This window comes from Vulpes vulpes, chromosome 1 (assembly GCF_048418805.1).
Source record: "Vulpes vulpes isolate BD-2025 chromosome 1, VulVul3, whole genome shotgun sequence".
Classification (NCBI taxonomy): Eukaryota; Metazoa; Chordata; class Mammalia; order Carnivora; family Canidae; genus Vulpes; species Vulpes vulpes.
This window is the reverse complement of record NC_132780.1, coordinates 9530351-9542907: the sequence shown is the minus strand read 5'-3', so window position 1 is coordinate 9542907 and position 12557 is coordinate 9530351. Positions and strand designations below refer to the sequence as shown.

The 12557-nt window shown below is 62.3% G+C and overlaps 1 protein-coding gene across 7 annotated transcripts in view; it reads right to left on the bottom strand.

Moving 5' to 3' along the window:
* Positions 1–11830, bottom strand: part of LTBP4 (latent transforming growth factor beta binding protein 4) — a 28134-nt gene extending 16304 nt beyond the window's left edge. The window contains exons 1-10 of one of the 7 annotated variants that reach the window (XM_026010008.2): positions 11734–11830; positions 7918–7976; positions 7614–7752; positions 6978–7087; positions 2029–2220; positions 1598–1845; positions 1419–1521; positions 985–1059; positions 757–879; positions 49–213 (exon numbers count right to left, since the gene is read on the bottom strand). In XM_026010008.2, the coding sequence (XP_025865793.1) occupies positions 49–213; positions 757–879; positions 985–1059; positions 1419–1521; positions 1598–1845; positions 2029–2220; positions 6978–7087; positions 7614–7752; positions 7918–7976; positions 11734–11807 (1288 nt within the window). In that variant the 5' untranslated portion in view covers positions 11808–11830. Of the gene's footprint in view, positions 1–48; positions 214–756; positions 880–984; positions 1060–1418; positions 1522–1597; positions 1846–2028; positions 2221–5520; positions 5817–6977; positions 7088–7613; positions 7772–7917; positions 7977–9812; positions 10282–11733 lie in introns of those variants that run through there. The other 6 variants (XM_026010009.2, XM_026010006.2, XM_072752970.1 and 3 more) reach the window with 6 other exon arrangements.
* Positions 11831–12557: the final 727 nt, after the last annotated feature.

Genomic DNA, 12557 nt, shown 5'->3' with positions numbered 1-12557 from the left:
GCGCCGCAGCAGTCGAGTCTAGAGATAGACCAGGCAGGGGGCGCTCACCTGAGCCGAAGGGTGGGCAGAGCTGGCAGCCTCGACCCCAGGCTTTGCCCACGCGGCTACAGCAGCAGATCTGCTTGGTGATGTTGCGCAGAATGGGCAGCGAGCAGCCACCGTCGCGGAGCACGCGGAAGCAGGGCCCTTTGGCCTCTGAGATCACGTGCTGGGCTGAGGGTGGGGGAGTCGATTATTCAGGGCGGCCTTGGGAGTGTGACGGAACTAGGGGATCTGGGAGACCGGAGGATGGTCCCGGGGCGGGGGGGGGGGGGGGGGCTTGGTGGGTGTAAAAGCCATTCGGAAGAGGTCGGAGAGGGTCTGAAGGAGAGGTGAGGGGTCTGGAGGTCTGAGAAAGGTTTGGGGCCTGAGAAGGGAATGAGAGAATTCTGGGAAGGATTTTAGGGTCTGCAGAAGGTCTGGTGGTCGAGGGAGTTGAAGAAATTCGGGGGTCTGAGAAGAGTTGAAGAAAGAAGATCCGAAGGGATACAGATCTAAAAGTTTGAAGCGTTCTTAGAGGGACCGAAGCAGGACTAGGGAGTCTGAGGGCGTGTCAGTCTGAGACGTTCTGAGGGGGGTCTAATAGGAGTGATGGGGGAAGTCTGGGAGGATCTGGGGAGTCTTAGGGAATTAAGGCCCAGGGATGCTCTGGAATGGGCCTGAGGGCTGGGGGGCGCAGACGCGGGATCCAGCCTCGGCCCCCTCCCAATGGCTCACAGATGCAGCTGCTGCGGGAGGAGTCGTGCAGGAAGCCGTCGGGGCACACGCAGGTGTACCCGCCGTGCGTGTTCGCACACTCCCCGTGCTGGCAGCGTCCGCCGGTCGCGCATTCATCCACATCTGTGAGGAACGCAGTGGTCTCAGGGGCGTCAGGGATGAGCTCTCTGCCAGCCCAGCGGGCAAAGCCCAGCAAGCCCTTCCCACTCCTGCCACCCACCCCCTCACCTTGGCAGGACCCATTAACCCTTTCAAAGCCGGTTGGACACGGTCCATCTGGGGTCCCTACTCGGTCGGAAATCCCTGCAGAGAGAAGAGAGGGGTGGGCCAGGGGCGGGCGGAGCGGAAAATAGATGGGTGGGGACAAAAGAGGGATGGGAGAGATTAAAAGATGTCGGGTGTGGCTTGAGTGCACGGCCTTAGGCGGTGGGAGAGAAGGCAAAGTGGGAGGTTCCGGAAACGCACGAGTAGGGTCTGGGCGTAAAGGTGGGGTGAGAACAGAGTAGCCAAGTCCGAAAGTAGAGTGGGCGGTCCCAGAGCGGCCTGGATAGCTCCAGAGTGGAAAGGATCGAACACGGTTGGTCTACAGGCCGGGTACCAGGAGCCACGGGGTTATCACCTCTCCCCAGCTCCGAGCACCTCAGGGACGTCCTGGGGCTTACCCAGGTGCTCCGAACAGGACTGACAGTCGTGCACGCCCCAGGCCAAGCCTGCCCCTCGGCAGCACACCTCCTGAGTCCGGAGCCCGGGCAGCGGGGACGCACACTGCGGAGAAGCGTTGGGTGAGCGCGCCCCCGCGTGGTGGCACGCTCCGGGGCCCCTCCCCACCCGCTCGACTCACTTCGCCTCCGCGCAGCTCCCGAAAGCAGTAACCGAAGCCGGAGGCATCCGAATAGCTGTCCTCGCGCGGCGCGCTCTGGGCCAGCACCGTGTAGGGCGCCGCCGCCTCCGCCCGCGCCGCCGCCTCCGCCCGCGCCACCGCCTCGGCGTCCGCCTCCTCCCAGGAGCCCGACACGCGCTCCACCTGGTGCACCACCACGGACGCCTCCTGCGGGTGCTCCACGTGGACGCTCACCATGGACGCCACGCCTGGAGGGAGGCACGGCAAGGCAGAGGCGTGTCTACACGGGTCCTTACGGAGTGGGACTAGGAATGGGGGGAAGGGCGCACGGGAGAAGGGTACCCAGGGGAAGGCAGGAAAGATGAGGGTCAGAGAAACGGCGAGATAGTGGAAAGATGGGTCAGAGGGGACCCCGGCCGCACTCTCCTCACCGTGCTCGTCGTCGCGGTGGTTGGCCAGTGGCATGGTGTACACCGAGCGGGTGAGGCCTGGCATGGCCGGGGCCGGTGGCCGGGCGCCCGAGGAATGCAGCTGGCAGAACTTGCCAGCGAAGTCCGGGGGACAGAGGCAGCGGTCAGGCTTCACGCACACCCCGCCGTTGTGACAGATCAAGGGACACAGGACTGGGGGGAGAGAGAGGCTAGCTCAGACCCTAACGTTATACGACAAGTATCACCTCCCTGTAAGTCGCTCCGCCTTGAGCCGTCTTGTGTCACCCCCACCAACCCTGGACACCTGCATTGGCAGGGTCCTGTCCTACAGCCCTCCGGTAGAGCTCCGCCCCCTGGGTCCGCTCACTACGCCCTCGGGCTCTTCATTCACTTTCAGGTCACTCCGCCCTTCCTCCCCGTCCCACTTCGAGGCCGAGTCCAGGCGTTCAGCCCCACCCCGACAGCGCTGTCTCCGCCCATTGGCTCAGCCCGACCACTCTAGCTCTTTCCTTAGCATCTAGCCCCGCCCATCCATCATCTGGCTGGGTCGCATGCTGTTCTAGCTACGCAGACCCGGCGCTGGTCTCTTCCATGGACTAAATCGACATTTTGCCCCCCGCCCCGCCCCGGGCACCACTCCCCTGTCCCAGCTCTGTCTCTTTACCGTTCTAGGTACACGCACATCCCCGTCTGGCCGGGTCCGCGACACTCAAGCTCTGCCCCCTAGTTGTGCGTCCCCCTGCTGAGGTCCTCGCACACGGTACCCTCTATCCGCCGGATTCTAAACCTCGCCTGTCAAGGTGTTTAACCTGCGCCTTTAGCCCCGCCCACCTTCCTGCCCTCACGCTGATTCCCCCCCCCCCCACGGCGGGCGCTCCTCCGGCCCCACCTCCTTGGCTCTCCGGGTGTCCTGGCTCCACCCACCGCGCTTTGTCCCCTCCCACCTCCCCTCCGGCTCCGGCTGCAGAGCTCCAGCCCTGCCTTCCCGCCTCCTGTAGCCCCGGGGCGGGGCCGCGACGGGAACGCGCCTCCTCTCCCCGCTGCGCGCCCTCGCTGGGCCCCCGGCCACCTCTGGGCGGGGCACTGCCAGCTGTGCGGCGGGGTAAACAAAGAGAGGGGTGCGGCGGGGGTAGGGCGGCGGCTCCGCATTCCGGACCCTTGGGGAGCCCCGAGCCCTCTGAGCCAAAGAAGGCCGGACGTATCCTGCGAGGGCACCCCCTCCCTCTCTCCCCCGGGGCTGCAGGGAACAGCTGGAGACAGCTGTGCGGAGGGGAGGAAGGGGGCAGGCGGCTGGGGCCGTCCAGGAAGGCGTGTGTGGGATTCTGAGCCACACACTGGAGAGAGGGAAAGCATAGAGGGAGCCACTTCAGTTTCGAAGGGTAAAGGGACTGGACTCCTGGAAGGAGATCACATAGAGAGCAGTACTCTGGGATTCAAAGACGGCTCAAGGTTTCTAGAATGGAAAGAGAGCCCAGCTCACAGGAAACCGAAGCTCCCTTTCAACAGAAGTCTGTTAAATTATTTTGGGGAGAGTTACCTAGAAAACAGGACTCTAGTGCCTTCTAGGGGACAGCTAGATTGAAGGTGCTGAGAACAGGGCTTACGTGGAGAAATGGGTTTCCCTGGGAGTCCCCAGGACACAAGAGCCTCAATCGTCTGGGAAGATTCTAGGATACTGTGGATCCCGGTCCCCTCCCAGCTAAGGGATTAGGTGCTCGAGTCTTTGGATTAATGGCTACGTAGGGGGAGCACAGTGTCTGGAGAGTCTTCTTGTGAGAATCAGCTGATCAAGACCAACTCTGGGCTTCTCTGAAGATAGATGAATCAGAAGTTCCTGGGGAGGGGGTCAGCTGGAAAAGCAAGGCTTGGAAAGACAGGAATCAGGAATCTGATGGCACTCAGTTGGAAATATAAGAGAATGGTAGTCTTTTGTGGAAAGAGAATTCAGCTAGGGAGGGGAGTTATCACTACATAGGGTTTGTAATCTGGGGTTTCTGGAAAGTAGGGAGGAGTAGCTGAGGGACAATACTACAGAGTTCTCTGGTGAGGGGCACAGTTTGGGGGGATTACATCAGAAGAATGGGAGGGAACTTCACTGGAGGGGCTGGTCTCTGGAGTCTGTTGATAGGGGTGGGGAGGAGGCTTAGGGTCTGACGGCTGAGATTCTGGGCTCCCCTACTTAGGGGAGTCAGGCCAGGACTCCAGAGTGTCCTAATAAGGGTCCTTAATTGAGTAGCAGGAGAGGCTTAACTAGGAGTCAGGATTCCAAAATAGGAAGGGTCTCTGCCGGCGGTCAGGGTAATCCAGCTAGGTCTCAGGGCATTTCTCAGCCTCCACGGGCATTTCTCCACCTTCTCTCGGTCTGACTGCCGGCCCCCCACCCAGCTCCCTTGGGGCTCCCACACCCGCGACGGACCGCTACTTGGGCACAGCCAACTCCATGCCCCACGCCTCTGGATGAATAAGGAGCTGAGGACATCGGGGTCCTGCCGGGGTCAACCCTCCTCCACAATCCCCTCCTGTGCCTCCAGGGGCTTGGCACCCGCCTGGGCACGGCGCCTGGCACGGGCGCGTTGGGGCTGGGCCGGGAGGGAGTGTAGGAAGGAGGGAGGGAGGGGAGGAGAGAGGGAGTGGCAGCGGGCGGGGGCTCAGGCGGGAGATGAGCTCACGCCGGCCAGGGCTGGATTGGCTGGGGGCCAGGCTGGGCGAGTTCTCAGAGCCAGGGGCCCCCACTCCCCACTCCAGAGGGCCTCTGGGGTTGGGGGCAGGTAGGCCCCGACCCGGAGGGCCCGCCCATCCCTGCACCCTGGGGCCAACAGGTGGCCCACCCTCCCCACCTCACCTGAGCCCGCGGGGGGCTCCCTACTGCAGGGGTGCCTCGTGCGCACCCTCCTGTACCCTCGGCCCCCAGGGGGCGCCCCTCCCCCTAGGCCTCCTATCTGGATTTCTCTCCCACGTGCGACCTTTGCAACTCAGGGGCCTGCAGAGACCCTCCTAGGGACCCGCTCAGCTCTTGGGATCAACTTTTCTCACCCCAATCCCCCTCCTCACAGGCACTCTCATCCTGGGCTTTCCTAATCCCTCCCACCCAAGACACAGAAACTGGGACACCCCTCAGGGCCCTGAAAGTCTCCCTTGGTCTCCAGGGACTCCTTACAATCTCAGAATTGGGGCCCCCTTCCCCAGAGCTCCCGGGTCCCTCCATTCTGGTATCTCCCACTTGGACTCAGAGGCATGAAAGCCGGCCCCAATCCCCTCACGTGGGACGCCACAGGTCCCTGAGAAGCCTCGTCGCTTGCAAAATCGGGACCCTCAGGACTCAACCCCCAAAGCCAGGAATTGAAGTCCCCCTGCCTTAAATACCCCAGGGATTCCCCAGCACTCCTGCACACCGCATCTGGGCTCCCTCTCCCCGGGGGACTGTCTCTCCCGTCCCCGGGGACCCTCCTCCCCCGGGGAGCCCCTCCCTCGGGACCACCACCCCGCACTCACAGGCGCGGAAGCCGGGTCCCCCCGGGGCCGCCCCGCCGGGCGCGCCGCTGTCCACGCTGGTGGCGTTGCGGGGCGCGCAGGTCGGGGTACAGCGGGAGCCGGTTGGCCCATGGACGCAGCGCAGGCCGCACACGGCCGGGGTGAAGCGCACGCGGAGGCGCTCTCGGGGCCGGCCCAGCACGGGCTGCGGCCCGAGCAGCGCCAGCAGCACCAATAGCGACACCCGCGCGCCGCCCGCCATGGCTGCAGCGCCGCGCTCCGCCGCGCCGCCGCCCCAGCCCGCCCGAGGGGCCCGGCCGCGCCCGCCCGCCTGCGGGGGAGGGCGGCCGCGCCCCCGCTCAGGCCCCCCCTCCCCACCACTCCCTCCCCGGCGGCCGCGCGGGGGCGCGTGGGGCTGGGCGCGCAGCCAGAGGCGCGCAGGCTGGGCGCTAGACTCGCAGGGGGGAGGGGGGCGCCCCGTCTGCCCCCGCCTCGCACCAACAAGTGAATGGGGCCCGCAGGGGAGCAGCGGGGAAGGGAACAGGTGGGGGCGGGCCGGTTTCCCCCCAGACGGGGCTGACTCAATAAAGAGGAAAGAGGAGTGGGGGCCACATTTGGGGAGGCCGGTAAAGGCTGATTCTCCACCGCCCTAGACACAGAGAAAGAGGCTTCGTCTGGATAGGGGGCTGTCAAGCACAGCTGGGCGGCCAGGTGGCACATCTGGGGGAGAGAAGGGTCGGTGCACCTGGGCCCATGAAGGAATCGGGGGTCTGAATTGTGGGCAGGACGCTGGGGCGGGGGCACAATTGGGGATGCAGTCACATCTGGCCAGGACCCCCCACACCTGGTAGGAGAAGTCAGAATTGGATAAGAGCAAACGGCAGATTGAGGCTGTGGGCGGGGGTCCTCACATCTGGCCGGATGCCCACATCTGGAAGACTTTAGGGAGAAGGGGACACATCTGGGCTGAAGGCCACAGCAGGAGGGGGACTTTAGAGGGTGGTGGAGACTAGGGGGTGTGCTAACCCAGGGGCCGAGAGCTGGAGTGGGAGGAGGGCAGGGGGAGGGTCGGGGAAGCAGGGGGAGGCCTTTGGCTCCCAGCCGCCCCGCAATTTTGGGCATTCGGTGACCGGGCAGGCGCCAACCCGCACAATCGCTTTTGTTGTCTGGGCTAGTTCGGCTGCGCTCTCTGCCGGGACAGCGCCCCCCTCTTCGGCCGCAGGGAGCCCGGACGCCTGGCTTCCCGGCCCCACCCCCGCGGGTCAGCGCCTCTGGCCGGCGTCTGGCCCTGTCCCGGGCTCACCTCTCGCGGCCGGACGCCAGGGTCCCTAGAGGGTCCGTGTCCTGAGGGGCTGGGGGGTGGGCTGAACTACAACGGGGGGCAGCTAGGCGGCGGCTGGACCGTGGGAACCAGACGGCTTTATCTGGCCCGGAACCCACCCCCTGCCCCCCGGCAGAGGAAGGGCGGATGTTCTTACCCCGGGTCTGGCCGGCAGGGGCGCGCTGTGGGGGCCTCCTCCTCAGCAGTGCCCGGCCCCCCGGCCCGCGGGGCCGCCTGCGCCTCAGCAGAGCTCGGGCCTCCTGCAGCCTGGGGAGCAGAGCGCCGAGGAGACAAATGCGGTTAGACGGACACCCCCTCCCCCCACGCCCACCGCAGCTAGAAGGGCCCTTCCCTGCCAGGGGATCTCCCGGTAGCAGCTCTCCCAACACCCCCCTCCCTCCTTCCAATCCCTTTCCGGGGGCCAGACCTTGAGGGTTCTTCACAGGCTTGGGGAGAAACAGAGACAAAGATGGGGAAGAAACAGATGAGGAAGGGAGAGAAAGAGGAAAAAGAGAGACACAGAGGACTAGAGACAGGTAATGATGGGAGAAACAGACAGAAATGGCAAAGAACAAATACAGGGAGGGGACATGGAGAGAGGGCAGAGAGATAGAGACGGAAAAGCCAGAGGATGGGATAGGCATGCAAAGGAGACGTAGAAACAGAGATAGAAGTTGAGAGACACAGATAGAGAAGAAGGGAGGAGACGCAGGGAGCAGAGAGAAAGGTGTGCGGGACGGAGGCAGAGCTGGGAGCTCCTGAGCATCTGGTAGGGGAGGGATCGCACACTCACGTCAGTGGCTGCCAGTTGAGGGACACCTGTCTCTTCCTCACACTGGGGCTGGGGCTCGGCACCACCAGGGGCACTGGGGTCAGGCACTGCTGTGGGCCGGCACACTTTTCGGGCGGGCAGCTCTCGACCCTGCAGGAGGCTTCGGAGACAGCCAGGGACTAAGTGGAGAAGGAAGGGACTGAGTCTTTCTTTCCACCAAGTGCATCTGGCATTCCAGCTGGGATGAGGCGCGAGGAAGGGAGCCCGACCCCTCTGCTCTTACCCTCTCTCACTCCCTACCCGTACCCCACCTAGAAGAACCCACCTCTGAAGCAGCGACTTCTCCTGGGCGATCGGCCTGGGCAGCACCGACAAACAGCAAGACTATAAACAGGGGTGGAAGTCACTCAGGCCCCTAGCCCCCTAGGACTCCCCAAAGAGGGCAATGGGGGGTAGGGGGTTGGAGAGCCAAGAGAAGGCTTGGGAGCACTCGAAATGGATGTTTGATCAATCGGAGGCGCTATGCTGGATGCCTCAGTTTCCCCGTCTAAACAGTGAGAGGCAAATTGGCTTAGACTCTCTGGGGATGAAGGTCACAGCAAACCTACTTTTATTTATTTACTGGTGTCTAGTGGTAAAGTCTTATTGGTAAGGACATCTTAAAGTCTTTCTTTAAACTGTTTTTTTTTTTTTTTTTTAAAGACGCAAAGAGGATTTCTAAGCGCATTTCCAAGCCCCGACTGTCTGGGAATCTAGAACCCGCCCTCCCCGCACGTCCCTGTCCTTGACTCAGCCGTCATCCCGAGCGTGGCCGGCAGGTGGCGCCACTTCCACAGGCCTCAGCAGCTGGGGAGGGAGGTCCTCTTTTGACTGTGGGTCCAGCAGGGTGCTGAGGTGGAGGGGGATACCGAAGGAGCCACAGCCCAGAACTGGGAATCCCAAGGCCTGAGGTCTAGCCCGTTCCTGCCCTTCCACGCGCTGCGTCCTGGAGCCAGCATCTCCTGGTCTTTGGGCCTCAGTTCCCCGCCTGACCAGGAGGAAGGAGTCGTTCTTCGAGAAATCTCCGCGCCCAGAGGGTCTCAGATTCTGGAGAGCGGAGTCCTCAGCTCCAGCGCAAGTGCGTCGCAACCAGGGGGCCCCCCAGACAAATCCATTATCCGCAGGCTAAGGGGGGCGAGGGACGAGGACGCGCGCTCTGGCCCCGAGAGAAGGGCAGTGGGGAGATGCTGCGGAGGGGACGTCGGGCGCCTGGACTCTTTCCAGACGGGTGGGGCCCAGTGGGAGGGGAGGCTGCCCGGATGGGAGCCCCCGGGACCCCCGATCTTACCGTATTCCCTCCCGCCTTTTCTCCGGGTTAACCCCTTCCCGGCCCCGCCCCCGGCGCGGCTCGGGTTACTAAACGCATTCGCAGAGACCGAGGCGGGAGCGGAGCCCGGGGCCTTTGTAACGGAGCGCTGGGCCGCAGGGCGGGGGGTGGGGGTGCTGGGCAGACTGCTTCCTTGGAACTCGTCACCCGCAGACAGGAAGGGTAGCTATAACCCCCCAAATCTATAGGAGATTTGGGATCTCTTGCCGCGAAATCACTGGTCCTTCATTCAAGCCTGGAATCCTAATTCTAGGAAACCAGAGCATCCCCAGCCCTCATGAAATCTGAGGAACCCCCCGCCCCCGCACAACCCCCTGCAAGCCCCTCCGCCATCAAGCCCGAAGTCCACGTCTTCCTTAGTCATTAGGAAAATCCAAGGGTCCCTTTTAATTCATCCAGGCCTATTCCCAAACCCTAGAAAACCAGGACGTCTCAGCCCCACCATAGAATCCCTTCGTAACCTCCGATACTCCTCCTCCTTAGGCACCCAAGAAGCTTGGGAACCCGATCCCAGCTGGAGGGCCCCACCCATCTATCAGCGTCGGAAAACTCAAAGCCCCATCCCCATATAGGCTGGGACCCTTCTCCCCCCAAAACCCCTAGAATTCCCTGCGGCCATGTTATCCATCTACCACACCGGCGGCGAATCCCTCGCCTCAAAATTTCAGGACTCCCCGGATTCTAACCCCTGCAAAAATAGAGGGTCCTAGTAAACCCGAGGGCTCTGGCTCTTCCATCCCTACCCCGAAGCACTGGGTTCTATTCCCCTAAACCCGCGAGCCCTTGTCCTTCCGGGCCACCAGGCTTATTGGGTGGAGGGGGCACAGGGAAGAAGGGGTCGCAGCGGGGCTTACCCGGCCCGGCGGCCCGGGATCCCCGCGACCTCGACGGCCTCGCTGGGGCCGGGGCTGGGGCTGGGGCTGGCAGCGGAGGCGGCGGCTGCGAAGAGCGGCAGCAGCAGCACCAGCAGAAGGGGGCGGCGGCCGCTGGGGCCAGGCCGCCGCATCGTGTCCGGCGTGGAGTCCCGCTCCAGGCGGGCCGTGTGTCCAGCGGGTCCGGCTCGGCGCGGCCCCGCCTCCCGCCCCCGCCCGAGGCCGACTCATTTTCTCCACAGTCCTAGCAGCTGCGAACTTCCCGCCAATCAGAGCCCGGCGCCGCCAGGGGGCGCTGCCCGCGCGGCCAATCGGAAGGCGGCAGGGGAGGGGCTAGAGGGACAGGTGCCGGGCGGGGGGCGCCGGGGCCTGGAGGTCTCGGTGCCGGAGGGTAGATCGGGGAGTCGGGGACCGACGTGGGAAGGAGACGCCGGAGGGTGGAGGTGCTGGGACCCCTCCCGCGGCTGGGAAGGATGCGTAGGCAGCGGGCAGGGTCCCCTGAACTGGACTCTCACAGGCCTCATCCCTTGCTCACCGTTGGGGGAGAATTTGATTAGAATTTGCTGCCCAACTGGTGTAAACGCTGGAAGCCTCTAGAGGTATCCACTTCTCACGCAAGAGACTCAGGACTCTGGGGGAGCAGCGCTAATCCTACAGTAAGCCCCAGGTCTGGCACCTCTAAGGCCCCAGGCGTTAGAGGGCCTCTACCGTCCCAAAGGATTTCCCCTTCTCGAGGGCCTATGCTTCAGGGGTTCCGGGCCCAACTAGCAAAAGTTTGCTCTTCAGAAGGCTGTAGCCTCTGACCCACAGACTTTTCTCCCAGGGGGGGTCTCAAAGAGCTGTTCTCACACGCCTCTCCATCCACTGCTGCCCCTGGAGCTTACCAGACTCCCCTTCCCTAGCCAGAATCGTTAAAGATTCCCGACAGCTCCCCTCCCACTGACAGAGTTACAGACTCTCTTTAGGGAATTCCAGTCCCCTCCCTGCGTAGGGCCCTCTACCATCCTTCCGGAGCGCCAAGCCACGGGGGAGGCCCCCTTAGGGGGTCACCTGCACTCTTTAGGGAGTTCCAGACTCCTTCGCTTCTCCCAAAGTCACCGCCCCCTGAGCTTCAGAACTGGCTTCCTACTTGCACAATTCTCCGAGTTTCAGGTCACTCGCCTTTCCACAGCGAACCCCGGTCCAGACCCCTACTTAGGATCCCAAGCTCCAGCCCTTTCACGCTAGCCCGGCCTCCGGGGTTCCAGGCCCCACCCCTTTCATGTTCGCCCCGCCTCTGGGGTTTCAAGCCCCACCCCCTTGTGTTCGCCCCGCCTCCGGGTTCCAGGCCCCATCCCTGGAGGCAGAGTGAGGGATCTCAAGATTTCTGGTTCTGGATCCTTAGCTCCGCCCTCAGCAAGTCACAGGCTCCACCCCCACAGGATACTAAGCCACCTGCCCCGACCATAGGGCCCCACCCTAGGCTAAGAATATCAACCGATCCAGCTTCATCCTGGTCCCCTACTCCTGCGCTTTCTTCCCGTGGAGGGTGTGCAGGGTGGATCGGCGACCCCTTCAGCCTCCCCCGTTACAGAGAGGCATCATCGGGTAACTCACACAGCCACACTCACACTATTACTGCCACCTCCAGCAATCCACGCCTCCCTCCCACACTGACACCTAGAATCTGGGCCCACCCACCACCCAGGGACATGCAGCCCCTTAGAGCAGTAACGATGACACTCAAGCCCCACTCACGGGCATTCGTGGGCTGTCCTAGCTTGATGATATGGAGTGCCTGCTGCCCACTGAATGTGCTCTGTATCCCTGTTTTTGTGAGGCCCCCTGCAACCCGGTTTACATGGCCCTGAGGGACAGCGTGTCCTGACACCCCCATCCCTACCCCCATTGCCCTCCTCCTCACCTCCTACCCTGTGGCTGGAGCATTTGCTGGGGGCGCTGCCGAAATTTCTCCTTTCTGCCAGGGATCCGGGGCATCTTCAATGCTCGTTGCTAGGCAACAGCCTTTGGCTCACCACTACAACTTCCGGGGATGGTATTGGCTTCCCATCCCCCCTGACTTTGGAGTCCCCAGCTCCCAATTTCTCCCCATCAGTGCCAGTATCTTCCAGGGTCGTTTCTATGTCATCCTTTGGATCCTGTTCTGATCTCAACCCTGCAGAATCCCTCAGAGTTCTAGAGCCGTGGCATTCTGGGAGCTTCCTCCCATTCTGTGCTCACACACAGGGTATTACCACCGGTATTAACAAACAGACAAATCTCTTTAGTGTTCCAGATTTTCTGACATTCTCTCTCTCAGTTCCAGAATCGCCAGCATTCCAATAACACAAGTGTTCTGGATTCCCTGGCAAGGAAAAACTATCTCAATATTTTAGATCTGTGAGAATTATAAAACATCCCACATTCTAGATTCCCAGACATCCCAGACACCCCCTCCTATGTTCTAGACTTCCTAACATTCAAATATCCCCCGGGTTCTGAATGTCCTAGCATGTAGAAATATTTCCAGAGCTTGAGATTCATAGGTATTCCAGAACACTCATGTTTTAGGATCCCTTATCTCCCAATCATGTTCTGGATTCTCTGACAATCCAGAGCCCCGGCCATTATGGATTTCTTGGAATGCAAGCAAACCCTCTAGTGATCTAGAGGAGCTGACATCCCAGAATACCCTATGCTCTAGATGTTCTAGTACTTCAGATTGCTTTCTGTGTCCTGTAATTCTCG